The 15,236-nt window shown below is 43.2% G+C and overlaps 1 protein-coding gene across 7 annotated transcripts in view; it reads left to right on the plus strand.

Moving 5' to 3' along the window:
- The window catches only part of Cbx5 (chromobox 5), a 43,362-nt gene that overhangs the window by 15,668 nt on the left and 12,458 nt on the right, over positions 1 to 15,236 (plus strand). The window contains exons 1-3 of one of the 7 annotated variants that reach the window (XM_028874412.2): positions 6,215 to 6,325; positions 6,465 to 6,564; positions 8,141 to 8,322. In XM_028874412.2, the coding sequence (XP_028730245.1) occupies positions 6,505 to 6,564; positions 8,141 to 8,322 (242 nt within the window). In that variant the 5' untranslated portion in view covers positions 6,215 to 6,325; positions 6,465 to 6,504. Of the gene's footprint in view, positions 1 to 6,214; positions 6,330 to 6,460; positions 6,565 to 8,140; positions 8,323 to 15,236 lie in introns of those variants that run through there. The other 6 variants (XM_028874409.2, XM_028874410.2, XM_028874411.2 and 3 more) reach the window with 6 other exon arrangements.

Genomic DNA, 15,236 nt, shown 5'->3' on the forward strand with positions numbered 1-15,236 from the left:
TTTTTTTTAAGCCCTATGGGCTCTAGTTGCTGCAATCTATGGTGTATAATCCTTTTACCAGAGATCAGTATTCAAGAGACACTGAAAGCTGTTTTCCTTTAAAAGGCTCTGTAGAAACTTGAGAGGCTCCTCACCCCTTCCCATGAAGATTTCCATAAGGATAAGGTTGCCATAGTATCGGGATTCTGCTTTAATCACTCCATCATCCTGCCAGCCATATCTCATTTCTCATACCAGAATGCTCCTCCCTCCCAGGCTCAGCTTGAACCACCAGTCTTGATGCTTTATTGGGCCCAGGCACTAGCCTTAAATTGTCCGCCTGGCTTTGTGTTTCATTTGACCCTAATACACTGGGTTGCACTGTCTAAAAGAGAATTATGTCCCCTCCCATGTCTGGATGCATTTCTCATTTCTTACTGCTGGTCCTGAGGAGATCTGTTAACTTCAAGGTTAAGATAAGACACATTCCATCAGAACTATGTCGTCATCCTTGCCAGCTTCTGATCTGTGACTGTGACAGGAGATTTACAAGGCAGTTGCACGCCATTCTTTAAAGAATATTATGGTTGGACTCTGACTCCTGGCATCAGGCCAATTTGATTTGTCAGCTGTTACAAAACCCATTTCCCATAGAGAAAGGGGCCTTGGCTCATGTGCCCTTCAGGCTGCTCTTACAGATGAACAGGAGTTAGTGTATCTGAACCTTTTATTTCCTGGTGTTTTATAAGGGTAAAGGTAGATAACAAGAATATTTTGTCCTTTGTTGTGTGTATGTGCGCACACATGTGTATACTGTGTAGCTGGGTATGCACACCATGGCAAATGTGTAGCAGTCAGAAGACAACTTTGTAGTGTCACTGCTCTCTTTCCACCTTTGTGTGGGACCTGGGGATCAAACTTGGGACATTGTCAGGCTTGCATAGTAAGCTGAGCCATCTTGATGGCTTCCTATTATATAGCTCTTTCAACATAAACTCAGTTCTTTCCTTACTGGGTAGACTGTGGGGATTTATTACTCTAGATTCTTCTTTTCTTTTAAGATTTATTTTTATTTTATGTGTATGAGTGTTTTGCTTGTGTGTATGTATGTGGATCCCTTGTGCCTTGTACTCGAAGATGTCAGAAGAGGGTGTCAGATCCCCTGGAACTGGAGTTCCAGACAGTTGTCAAGCCATCATGAAGGTGCTGGGAATCCATCCTGGTCCTTTGACAGAGAAACCAGTGTTCTTCACTGCTGAACTGTCTCTCCAGCCCTGACCTTTTTTTTTTTTTTTTTTTTTCTTTGGAGACAAGATCTTTTTATGTATCTCTGACTGGCCTGGAATTCACTCTGTAAACAAGGCTGCCTGGCCCTGCCTCTGCTTCTACAAGTACTGGGATTACAGGCCTTTGCTGTTGCTCCCAGCTATTTGTCCTATTTCAGTGATGCTGAGGTTTGATATAAAGGTTATTTGCTCAAGATCAGTTGTGCCTGGGAAGTTACTATCTTGACCCTATTTTAATTTCTTTAGTGATATTTTCATATTCCTTAATTACAAAAGGTTAAGAAAGGTTTGGGGGACCAGAATCCACACTTATTTACCCCAGGAACTCTTGAGGAATGGGGGATCAGAAGCAGAGAGAAAACATAGGACAGATGTAGTGGACGCCAACAGAAAAGATGAGACCAGGCACGATGGTGTGTACACCTTTAACCCCAGCACTGGGAGGCAGAGGCAGGCGGATCTCTGTGGGTTCGAGGCCAGCCTGGTCTACAGAGTGAGATCCAGGACAGGCACCAAAACTACACAGAGAAACCCTGTCTTGAAAAAAAAAAAAGAGTGAGTTCTAAGACAACCAGAGTTAAACAGACCCTGTCTTAGAAAGAAAGAAATGAATTGGGATTTAAAAAAAAAAAAAAAAACTTTTTTTTTTTTTTTTGTGTGTGTGTGTGTGTGTGTGTGTGTGTGTGTGTGTATGCGTGTATGCCTGATGGTGCCCACGGAAGCCAGAAGAGGACATCTGATCCCTTAGAGCTGGAATTTACAGGTAGTTATGAGTGCTGAGAACTTAGTCCTCTGAAGAACAGTAGCTCTCTTAACCACTTGAGACATGTCTCCCAGACCTCATTAGTTTTTATGGCAGTCTTATTATAGCCCAGACTGGCCTCAAACTTGTGAGCTAGTGACAGTTCTCTTTTTTACCCTCTGAATGCTGGCAGCATCACGGAACACTGCCACACTGTTTGGAGAAATGGGTCTGTGGGTAAAGAAGTTTGCTGCCAAGCCTGATAATTTTCATTCAGTGTCTGGAACTCACACAGTGGAAGGAGGGAATCAGCTCCCAAAAGTTGTCCTTTGATCTCCATATGCACACCATGACATGCAGGCATCCACACACACACTATATTGTAGTCAGAAGTTTTCCTGTGTCCCGCCTGGCCAGTGGTCAGGACAAATCTCTCTCCCACTCATGTCCCCCAAGTAAACACACAGAGACTTATATTAATTATAACTGTATGGCCATTCGCTCAGGCTTATTATTGACTAGCTCTTACATTTAAATTAACCCATAATTCTTATCTATGTTTAGCCACATGGCTTGGTACCTTTTCGCAGTTCTGCCTTGTCATCTTGCTTCCTCTGTGTCTGGCTGGTGACTCTTGACTCAGCCCATCTTCCTCCCAAAATTCTCCTCCTCTGCTTGCCCTGCCTATACTTACTGCCTGGCTACTGGCCAATCAGCAGTTTATCAACCAATCAGAGCAACAAATATTTATAGCATACAGAACGATATCCCACAGCAAAATGTGTGTGTGTGTGTGTGTGTGTGTGTGTGCGTGCGTGCGCGCGCGCGCGCGCGCTTTTAAAAGGCTGTGGTGGTGGTATACCACTGTATAGTATACCACAGATATACTATATCTCTGTCTGTTTCTGCCTCCTGGGTACCTCTAATCCCAGCACCCAGGAGGCAGAAACAGACAGAGATAGACCTATGACCAGCCTGGTTTAAATAGTGAGTTCTAAAACAGCCAGGGAAAACAGAGAGATGCTGTCTTTTGTCTTTTGGGTGTGCATTTACAGGCGACATGGGACAACAAATGGGCATGGACTAAAACCCAAAAGTTCCTGAACTTTGAGAAATTCTCTAGCAATAAAAAAAAAAATTTGCCAGGTGGTGGTGGTGCACACTTGTAATCCCAGCACTCGGGAGGCAGAGCCAGGTGGTTCTGTGAGTTCGAGGCCAGCCTGGTCTACAGAATGAGATCCAGGACAGGCTCCAAAGCTATAGAGAAACCCTGTCTCGAAAAACCAAAAAAAAAAAAAAAAAAAAAAAAAAAATTGCTCTTCAGACAGGTGCTGCTGGGTGAGTGAAAGCCAACTAATAATTCGGGAGGCTGAGGCAGGAAGATTGTAAGTTCAAGGACTTACTGGGTTAACTTGATGAGACCCTTTGAATGAAAATAAATAGACGAGATACTGTTCAGTGGTAGAGCACTTGCCTATGAGTTTGAAATGTGCTAGATTCAACCCTTAGTACCACAAAACTCTCATACTCTGAAACTCCTGGTTGGCTTGGTTTGGTGTGGATTTTTGAGACAAGATTTCTCTGTAACAGCTCTGGCTGTCCTGGAACTTGCACTGTAGACCAGGCTGGCACTGAACTCCACAGAGATCTGCCTGCCTCTGCCTCCCAAGTACTGGGATTAAAGGCCTGTGCCACCACTGCCCAACCCCTGATACTTCTGTTTGATGGCCAAAATTATCACCATTCTCTACTTTTGAAGCCACCTCCACCCTCCACTCCCACCACCCATTGGCCTTAAACTTAGAGATCTTGGATACTAGGAGTAAAGGCATACACTGCCATGGTAGGTGGGCCTTCTTTTCTTTTGTTAAGTTTTTATGTAGGTCTATGTGATATATTGAACACACTCCCTCACCCTTATCCTCCCATTTCTCGCCCTCTTTTTAGTCCCCCTTCTGCCCCTAAACAGTGTTAGTTCTACATACATGATTTTATGTATCTCTATTAAAACTAGGAGTTGCCATTGAAAGAACATACTGTAGTTGTAAAGTTTTTCCAGTCCTGCCAAGCCCCGCCCCACAGTCCCACAGTCCTCTGATAAAATAATCACTCAGAAGCTTATATTAATTATAACTTCAGCCATTAGCTCAGGCTTATTACTGACTAGCTCTTCTTACACTTAAATTAACCCATAATTCTTATTTATGTTTAGCCACATGGCTTGGTACCTTTTCTCAGTTCTGCCTTGTCATCTTGCTTCTTCTGTGTCTGGCTGGTGACTCCTGACTCTGCCCTTCCTCTTCCTGTCTCTCTCTTGGATTTCTTGCCTGCCTATATCCTGACTCGCCATAGGCCAGAGCGGCTTCTTTATTAACCAATCATAGCAACACATATTCACAGCATACAGAAAGACCATCCCACAGCAACATACTATATTTATGTTTCTAAGACTGGCTTCTTTTTATATAATCATCTCCAGTTACATCCATTTTCTTGAAAATGATTTAACTTTATTCTTTATATCTGAAAAAGATTCCATAGTGTATGTATGCATTTTATTTACCCATCCCTCAGTTGCTGGGCACCTAGGTTAGATAGTTCTGTATTTTAGCTGTTGTAGATAGCATTGCTATAACATGAATGTGGTGTGTCTCTGTGGTATGTTCATTTTTTAATTTTTTTTTTTTTGTTATTTTTTTTGTTTTTGGAGACAGGGTTTCTCTGTGTAGCTTTGCGCCTTTCCTAGATCTCTCTCTGTAGACCAGGCTGACCTTGAACTCACAAAGATCCGCCTGCCTCTGCCTCCCAAGTGCTGGGATTAAAGGCGTGCACCACCACCACCACCACCACCACCACCACCACCACCACCACCACCACCACCACCACCCGGCTTTTTTAAGATTTTTTTAAAAAAATTTCTATATGTGAGTGTTTGCTTGCATATATGTCTGTATACCACATACATGGCTGTTGCCCTCAGATGCCAGAAGAGGGTGTCAGATCCCATGGGACTAGAGTTACAGGTGGTTGTGTGCCACTCTGTGGGTTCTGGGACCTGAATCCTGGTCCTCTGCAAGAGCAGTTAAGTGTTTAAAATAATTGATTTATCCATCTCTCCAGCCCCTTATAAAGTAAAGAGCACCCTGCTTTTCCTTACTCTCCTGTGGAAGCAGCCTTAGCATGCATAGAGCTCTGACACCACAAAAAAGGTTTAAATTCCCATATGTGAAGCAAATAGGGTTTTGGATCTCTAAAACATTTGTTACAGCCAGGTGAAAGGACACTATGTATTATAGTCTGGTTTTCTTTCTTTCCTTCTGAGACTAGGTCTCCTGTAACACAGGGTGGTCATGAACTTGCTGTGTTAGTTGTACATGACCTTGAATTCCTGATTTTTCTGCTTCCTGGTAATGGTCTCTGTTTTATCATTATGTCCTCCTTTCCTTGGGTCTTAGGAATTATGAGTAATATATTAGGGGTTATAATTACTAAAAGTCTGTTTTATAGCATTACAAGAATAACTAATAAAAAACTTAAATTTAACTATAATGGCTGTGGCCAGCTTGCTCTCCCTCTTTTTTTAAACTGAGGGACTAATTTTTCCCACCTGTAAGCTCAGTTGGAAGGTTCTTCTGTGGTGGGTGTAGCTCAGTCGTCTGTCCCAGGCCCGGATTCCATCCCCAGCTTTTGCTTCACGTGTTTGGGTTCTGGTTGTGTTGTGGTTCTCTCAAACAAGAAAGGTTACATAGTATTACTAGAATACTTCCCCTCTCCCTTTCCCTGTTACTTCTTTCCCTTAAGCAATTTTAATTAACTGTGTACAGTGACAGATGGTGGAAAAAGCTTTGTCTAAAGTGCTTCTAGATTTGGGTGGTTTGTCTTGGTCTGTTGTTTGAAGAACTTACTCTTGCCCCTCCCCCTCTGCCAGTGAGCTGTGATCCTGTTAGGTGGTCCTAACAGGCTATTGATTAATTCACAGTGCTTTTAGAGTAATAAGTCTAAATTTTGGTCTGTAAACCAAAGAACTAACTCCCTTGAGCGCTAAACGCCTTAGTCTTAAGGCCAAGGGAGGTACCTTCCAACTTCTCCACCCAGTCTGCAGTGAAAAGGAAAGTTAAGCCTTTTAACTTTTTCATTTGCCTCTCCCTCTTAGTCTAGTACGGCTGCCAGTTGCCATGGCAACGGACTGGGACAGCTGCGCAGTGGCGCCCAGGCAGCTGGGTGGGGGCGGGGGAGCTGCCAGCCCGCCAAGCCCCAGACCTGGGAGGGGAGGCCCCTCCTGTTAGCCCAGAGGGAAAGAAGGAACTGGGGCGATCCGGTAGGTAAGGGAGGGAACCCCTATTGGTCTACTTAGGGCTTCTCTTCAGCATGAAGGTATAAAGAAAAAAATTCTTTTCCTCCCTCAAACTGTAGAACACATATGTAAATCCTTGTTTTTTTTCTTCCTGGTGAGGCAGGGAAGGCCATAGCCACAATGCTTAACTGCATGCTTCCAACATGGGGCTGGTTTTAACCCAGCGCTTTGACCTAAACTGCTCAGCTCCCGGAAATTCCAAGGTGAGTGGGGGTGGGGGTGGGGTACTCTCTCTGGAATATGACATTTCCTGTCTGTGGTGAGGTCGGAGGCTGTTTATTTTAAATAAACCTTAATATAATTTTTTGATGCCTGGGAGTCTTCTAAATTAATGGAAAGATTTTTTTTTTTTTTTTTTGAAAGCCTTTTACCTACATTCCCCCATGCCTTCTCTCTCAAAGTTATATAGGTCAGAAATTAATACAAGCAGTTTTTGAGGCTGGCCTACCTACTGTTAATAAGTTCTTTAGGTAGGATTTTCAACACTACATTCCTGTAATGATTTCTTAAAATTACTAATTCAAAATAAATTAATAAATACAACTTCTACTTTTTTGCCTTGAACATAATACTGAGATTAGTTGCCCTTTCTATTCCTGAGGTTGGCTTTCTGGCCAAGATGGGAATGCTCTGCAAAACATCTTTAGACATTATAGCAAAATAACAGTGGAGTCAGCTAAGATATCGATTCTTGCTATTTGGTAATCCAGACTATGGGTACCATTTAACATGATTAAGGAAGAATTTTTTTTTTTAATGATTATAGTTCAACAGTGTGGGAATTTTAAAAACTAGATTCTCTGTTGAGTACCTCTGACGTGCATATTTCTGAGTTTAACTCAATTTCCATTTGTGATGCATTGCCTTGGCTTTCCTGGGCAATGAATAGTCCTCTGTGTTCTGAGGAGGCTTCATGTTGATGCAGAATCTGGGGCCAGATTTCTTTCCCCTCCTCTTCCTTTGGCCCAAACTCAACTTCAGTTAAGAGGCAAGGTACCTATGTAACTATTTGGGTTAGTTGAGCTCTGGGAATTACAGGCTAGTCCAGTAACTGATTTTGAAGTTTTTTTCTTTGCCCCTCTTCCCTTGTATTCCCAAATGAGCTTGCTAAAAAGGAGGCTTAGTGTGTTTGAGCTGTCAGCCTTGCTTTTGTGAGCTGATGGACACTGAAGGGACACGTTCAAGTTGTTTAAGGGAAATGTACCAAGTCACCAGAAATGTGGTGAGAGATGACCCAAGTAGGGGTGTGTGTGTGTGTGTGTGTGTGTGTGTGTGTGTGTGTGTGTGTGTTGCTAAGAGACTGATCAAATGCTCAGAGTACAGAAAAGTTACTTTTGGGTGTTTTGTAGGGGGGAGGTTTCTTTTCTTTTTTTTTTCTTCATTTTTATGAAGACCTTTATTCACCTTGGAGGAAAAGATTTTTATTCTGTCTTGGTTCCTTTAATTTAAGGTTTTCCACATTTCTCTGAGTTCCTGGCTCACAAGTAGATGTAGAAACGGTTGAGAATAACATAACATGCTATTTGCTTTTTTGGAATATAAAATTAAAGGAGTTAAACAATTGTGCCTTCTAATAATTTTGATCTCTTCAACTGAAAAGAACTCGTTTTTAGGGAAATATGGATTGACCCATCATAAATTAAATTTGTAGTCCTGTCTTAGAATAATTGTAGACCAATAAGGATATGTGGCTCACTTGTATTGTACCCTCTATTCCATCAAGAAGTGACAGTTTTAACCTTCATGGATTGTAACTATTTTGTCTTTCCCCCTTTTCAGGAGGAACCTGGTGGCCTTAGTCCTTCAGGTGGATCAACGTGCGACATGGGAAAGAAAACCAAGAGGACAGCTGACAGCTCTTCTTCAGAGGATGAGGAGGAGTACGTCGTGGAAAAGGTGTTAGACAGGCGCATGGTTAAGGGGCAAGTGGAGTATCTGTTGAAGTGGAAAGGCTTTTCTGAGTAAGTGCCTTCTTTTCCAGGCATCAGGACTCTGTAGAAGTAGAAAACTGGTTTATTTGCCCTTGAGCTACGATCTGTCTTTTTCCCATTTACATTCTTTCATAAGAATCAAGAAAGGCAGCAGACCATAGTCTCCCCATCAGGGAGCTGATGTTTTAATGATCTTGTTTTTGAGGGGTAGTTTAAGGGATTGGTTGGGAGCACAGACTTGGGAGCTGGATTTCCTGGGACCAGATTCTTATTCCACCCTTTAAGATACAGGTTGGTGAGCTGAGCTAATTTCTTTTATTGTTATTATTTTAAAAAATTCTTTTCTTGCTGGGCAGTAGTAGTACACAACTTTATTCCCAGCACTCAGGTGGCAGAGGCAGGCGGATCTCTGAGTTCAAGGTCTACAAAGTGAGTTGCAGAACAGCCAGAGCTATACAGAGAAACCGTATCTTGGAAAACAAAAATTTTTTTTTTCTTATTTTGTATGTATGAGTGTTTTGCCTGCATGTATATTTATGCACTGCATTTGTGTTATCTGGTGCCCACAGTCCAGAGAGCATCAGATCAGCTAGAACAGGAGTTAAATATGGTTCTGAGCAGCCATGTGAGTGCTGGGAACCAAACCATGGTTGTCTGGGAGAGCAGGCAGTGCTCTTAAACACTGAGCCATTTCTCCAGTACATTGGTTAGTTTCATAATCTTTTTTCCCCCTTTAATGAAATAGGGATAAGATGTGGGTGTAGCTTAGTAGTAAAGTGCTTTCACCTAGCACACTCAGGGTCCTAGTTTGATCCTCAGATATGCCAAGAAAAGAAAAGACAAACAGAAAAAAAAAGGGATAAGACATAGTACTTAGAGTTTTCAGTGATTGTGAGTAGAAGACACACTTGTCATTCACTGCAAGTGTGAGCATGTGAGTTTAGATGACCGGAACTCATGTGAAGCCAGGCACGTGCATCTTTCCCTGTGGTCCTACTTTGAGATGTCAGACAGAGACAAGAGAATCCTTGGAAGCCTGAGAGACAACTAGCCTGACATACATAGCAGTGAATAACCCTGTGTTTGACCCTGTTCAAACAAGGTAGAAGTCTGGGACCAACAACTGAGGTGGTCTCTGACCTCCAGTTATACACACCCACACTCACATGCAAACATGCAGGAACATACACTTAATACATATACGTGTGCATGCGCGCTGAAAGATATGTAAAGGGTAGATGTTGGTGGTATTATGTTCCCCCAAATATTGTGCACCCTAATAAACTTATCTGGAGTCAGAGAACGGAACAGCCACAATATTAAACATAGAGGATAGGCAGTGGTAGCACTCGCCTTTTTGGGTTTTTTTGTTTTGTTTTGTTTTGGTTTTGGTTTTTTGAAACAGGGTTTCTCTGTGTAGCTTTGCACCTTTCCTGGAACTCGCTTTGTAGACCAGGTTGGCCTCAAACTCACAGAGATCCGCCTGGTTCTGCCTCTCAGTGCTGGGATTAAAGGTGTGTGCCACCACCACGGCAGCACACGCCTTTAATCCTAGCATTCCAGAGGCAGAAATCCCTCTGGATCTCTGTGACTTCAAGGCCACATTGGAAACAGCCAGGCATGGTGACTCACGCCTTTAATCCTAGGGAGTGATGGCAGAAAGGTATATAAGGCGTAAGGACCAGAAACTAGAAGCTTTTGGCTGGTTAAGCTTTTAGGTTTTTGAGCAGCGGTTCAGCTGAGATTCATTCTGGATGAGGACTGAGAGGCTTCCAGTCTGAGGAAACAGGATCAGCTGAGGAACTGGAGAGGTGAGGAAGCTGTGGCTTGTTCTGTCTCTCTGATCTTCCAGCATTCACCTCAATACCTGGCTCCAGGTTTGTTTTTATTAATAAGAACTTTTAAGATTCCTGCTACAGCAGATCACTTTCTCCTTGTGTGAGTCAAAGTCTCTTGTTTTGGTTATGTGCAGCATATCTGAGGCTAGCTGGCCTGTAGCCCTCAGTTCTGTCTTTGCCTCCCATCTTGCAGTGGGAACACCAGTCCATCCAGCTTTTTATGTGAGTTCTGGGGACTGAACTCAAGTCTTCAGACTTAGATAGCAAGTGTATTTACCTACTGAGTCATTTCCACAGCCTGACATCATGGCTTTAAAGTGTAGGGCTTCAGCAAGAGATCTATAGCTCACTTGTAGAGTGTTTGCCTAGTATATGTGAGGCATGGGGTTTTGTTCTCTTTGGTGTTTGGTTTTGTTTTTGTTTTTTTCAAGGCAGGGTTTCACCGTGTAACAGTCTTGGCTGCCCTGGAACTAGCTCTGTAGACCAGGCTGGCCTGGAAATCAAAGAGATCCGCCTGCCTTTGCCTCCCAAGTGCTGGGATTAAGGGTGTGGGTCACTATCCAGTTGGGTTTTATTCTCAATACCACTAAAAGTAAACATAGAAACAAAATGCAACAAAAACAAAAGATAGAACTAAACTTGCTAAAAGAGTCAATGTTTTGCCAATACTTTAGAGTTAGGTCCCTTTGGGACCTAGTGAAAGTTACTTTATTTCATGATTTAACATTATTCATATGGAGCACTGGACATTTTAGGTAAATTGATTCATGCATAACAGATTACTTAGCATCTCTTTCACCAGAGTACTATTTTTATACAAGGTCTCATAGCCCAGGCTGACCTAGAACTATGTGGCCAGAGATAATATTGAACTTCTAATCTTATGTTTCTGCTTCCCAAGTGCTGGGATTCTGGGCTACCACACTGGATTTTGTAGCACTTTGTGTATCTAGGCAAGGACTCTTCCCAGCTGAGCTACATGCCAAGACCCGCTCCATCATATTTCTAAAGAAGAATGATAGCACTACTCACCAGGTATGAAAACCATTGAATGTGAGAGAGAGATAGGAAAGCCCTATGAAATAGGAATTTAAATAATACTTGAAGAATTCCAGGTTGTTCTTAGACTTATCATTAAATCACCGCTAGAAATACTTTATGTTTGAAAGGAGCTTAAAGCATGCTGTTAGTCCAGGCACTCTGGAGGCGGATCTCTCCAAACAAACAAAAAACTATTTGAACTTTTGGTACCTAACATAGGTACAGAGGTGAAAGTTGGGGTAGATAGATTAAGCATTGTCATAAATGAATGCCTGAGATTGGGACTAGAGACATGGCTCAGCAGATGAGTGCTTCTTGTTCTTCCAGATCAGAGGGCAGAGCTAGCCACTAGTCAAACATAGAGGCCAGGCAGCGGTGTTGGTGCACACCTTTAATCCCAGCACTTGAGAGGAGGAAGCAGGAAGATCAGGAGTTCAAGGCCACCAGGTGGACAGAGGCTCATACCTTTGAGCCTAGTGCTTGGGAAGAACACCTTTAATCCCAACACTAGGGAGGCGGAGACAGGAAGTGATAGGGCTGGGTGGAGAGAAGAATATAAGGCAGGAGCCAGGCAGTGACGTAGGCCATTAATTCCAGCACTCGGGAGGCAGAGCCATGCAGATCTCTGTGAGTTCAAGGCCAGCCTGGTCTACAGAGCAAGATCTCAAACAGGCACCAAAACTTCACAGAAACCCTGTCTCGAAACACCCCCCTCCAAAAAAAAAGTGTATATATATATATGGCGGCAGGAGACAGGAGCTCACCCCTTTCAGGCTGTGGAGTTGGCAAGGTAAGTAAGAGGTGGCTGTGGCTTGCTCCTTTGTCTCTCTGATCTTTCAACACACACACCCCCACCCCTGCTGCCGCCACCATATCTGGCTCCAGGTTTTTATTAAGACCCATTTAGAATTCACACTACAGCTCATGCCTTTAATCCCAGCACTCAGCAGACAGTAGGTCTACACAGAGAAACCGTGTGTGTGTGTGTGTGTGTGTGTGTGTGTGTGTGTGTGTGTGTGTGTGTGTGTGTGTGTGTGTGTGTGTGTGTGTCTCGACATGGGTACAATATAGTAAGATAGGTTGAGACCATTTACCTATTATAATTTTTTTAGTAATTCTATCATTAATTGTTTTTTTAAGTAAAAATAAGATTCTTATTTTGTGTATGGATGTTTTGCCTGCATGCATGCCTGGTGCCCATGGAGACCAGAAAAGGGCATTGGGTCCCCTGGGACAGAAATTACTGAGGGTTGTGAGCCACCATGTGGGTGCTAGTAATTGAAGCTGGGTCCTCTGAAAAGAGTAGTCAGTGTTAACTGCTGAGCTGTCTCTGGTCTCCTATCACTAGTTATTATTAATTTTTAAAAGAAGACGTATGTGTATGAACTCTTTGCCTGCATGCATATATGTGTACCATATACATACATGGTCAGAAGAAGGGAACGGAACCCCTGGAACAGGGGGCTGGGGTGATGGCTCAGTGGTTAAAGAGCACTGACTGCTGTTCAGTCAGTTCAGAGGACCTGGCTTCAAATCCCAGCATCCACATGGCAGCTCACAACTGTCCATAACTACAAGACCTGACACCCTCACACAAAATAATAAAAATAATGATTGTGAGCCACCATATAGGCATTGGGGGTCAAATCCAGTTCCTCTGTAAGAACAAGTGCTCTAAATCACTGAGCTGTTTTCCAGCTTCCTGTTAATTTTTTAAATTTGTTTTTGTGCAGTTTTTGTTGTTTACTTGTTTTTTGAGACAGGTTTTTCTCTGTGTATCCCTGGCTGCTCTGGAACTCATCTTGTAGACCAGGCTGGCCTCAGAGTCTGTCTCTGCTTCCTGAGTGCTGGGATTAAAGGCGTGGGCCACCACTGCCCAGCTAGTTCTTTCTCTTTGTTGAGATGAGGTCTCACGCCAGGATAGCCTTTTACTCTGATGATACAGGTTTGTGTTACTTTGCTTTCGGTTGCTGTGACCAAAAGCAGTGTGAGGGGGAAAGGGTTTATTTTATCTTACATGTTACATATATTCCAAGGCTGAAGGAAGTCATAGCAAGAACTTGAGCAGGGCACGAAATTTAGGTAGAAGCCATGGAGGAATGCTGCTGGTTACTGACTTGCTTTCAGGTTTGCTGTCAGTTATCCCCCACTCCCTTTTTTTTTTTTTTTTTTTTTTTTTTTTTTTTTTTTTTTTTTTTTTAATTAAACAAGGTTTCTTTGTGTAGCCCTGGCTGTCCTGGAACTCTCTATATAGATCAGGTTGGTCTTAAACTCAGATCTTCTGCCTGCTCCTGCCCCCTGCCTCTGAAGTGCTGAGATTGAAGACATACACCACCAGACCTGGTTGTCAGCTACCTTACACAGCTCAGGCCCACCGGCCTCTGCGATGGCACTGCCCACAGGGAATGGGGCTTCGGTATCAATAAGCAGTCAAGACAGTGCCCCGAGACATGCTCACAGGCAGTCTGATGGAAGCTGTTCTTCAGTTGAGGTTCCCTCGTCCTAGACATGTCAAGTTGACAACCAAGATAGCTCCTCAACTTGACAAGCAAACACATAACTTTAAAACATAATACTTCATGTTAACATCACCGTATAAAACACAGTCCAACTTTAGAAGTCCCATACTTTTGGAAAGTTAAAATTTTCAACACTTTAAAAATTTTTTGTATTATGTGTGGATATTTCCCTTGCATGTATATCTGAGTACTGTATGTGTGCCTGGAGACTAGAGGGCAGAGAAGGGTGTCATATTCTCTGTTACTAGAATTACAGACACCTGTGGGTGCTGGAAATTGAACCTGGGTCCTCTGGAAGAGCAGCCAGTGCTCTTAACCACTGAACTATCTCTCCAGCTCTGTTCAGGTCTCCTTAAAAAAGCATCCACACTAGGCACCGTGGCACACACCTTTAATTCCGGCACTCTGAAGGCAGAGGCCCATGGATCTCTGTGACTTCTGAGTCAGCCTGGTTTGCATAGTGAGTTCCAGGACAACCAGAGCTACATAGTAATACTCTGTTTGAAATAACAAAAAAAAAGTTGCAGGCCTTTAACTGTGGGCTTCTGTGAAATAAAATACAAGTTCAATACTTCTCTTCCCCAAACAAAACCAGAGTCCAAAGGTATAGTGCCCAATATGATATCTTGGACTTGTTCAAGATCTTATGAGCTCCATGGGACTTTGAGCAGTCCCATTTCTCTAGAGGTGCCATTAGCCTCACACACACACACACACACACACACACACACACAACACTTGTCTCCTAGGTTCGGGCCAGCTCTGCTTCACACCTTCCATTCATTGTCCTTGCATCTCCAGTATCCTGGGGTTGCCACTGCAACTGAGGGTGTACCTTCATAGATGGTCTCTCTTTGGGGACGTTATCCCTGCCTCTTGGTACCAGGCCTCAGCTGTTCTTCATGAGACATCTATCATGTTTTCAAAATTAGAACAGTGTGGGAGACTTATTGCCAAGTTCTACCTGCTTGATGTCCAGCGTTGGACCCCTGCTCTCTGTACCTCTGTGCTCCCCAGAAGGCTGACCAGCAGGTTTCTCTGTGTAGCCCTGTCTGTCCTGGAACTCAGAGATTCCCCTGCCTCTCTCTCCCAAGTGCTGAAATTAAAGGCATGTGCCACCACTGCCCGGCCACTTCCACAGATTCTTAATCTAAAATGTCACACAGACAGTTTCAGTAGAGTCTTTGTTTCCCTCAGAAACCTCAAGTCAGCACTACCCAGCCTTACATACAACCCTAGATTTGACTTCAACAACTTCCCTCAAGCTAACTGCAGGTTATAGATGCTGCTTTTGTGGCTTGTTGCCTTTGTTGTTGGCTTCTGTAATTCATTATAGGTTGCAGGTGTGTTTTATATAAAAAAAAACAAACCTAATCTTTCCTGTCTAATAGAAGAACTATGCTTCTAGATAGGGAAAGGGGATGATAGTTTTTTTCTTTGTAGATTCATTTCTTGCTTTTTGTGGGGGGGGTGGTTTCAAGACAGGGTTTCTCTGTGTAGCTTTGGTGCCTTTCCTGGAACTGGCTTTGGAGACCAGGCTGGCCTC

Source organism: Peromyscus leucopus, chromosome 20 (assembly GCF_004664715.2).
Source record: "Peromyscus leucopus breed LL Stock chromosome 20, UCI_PerLeu_2.1, whole genome shotgun sequence".
Lineage (NCBI taxonomy): Eukaryota > Metazoa > Chordata > Mammalia > Rodentia > Cricetidae > Peromyscus > Peromyscus leucopus.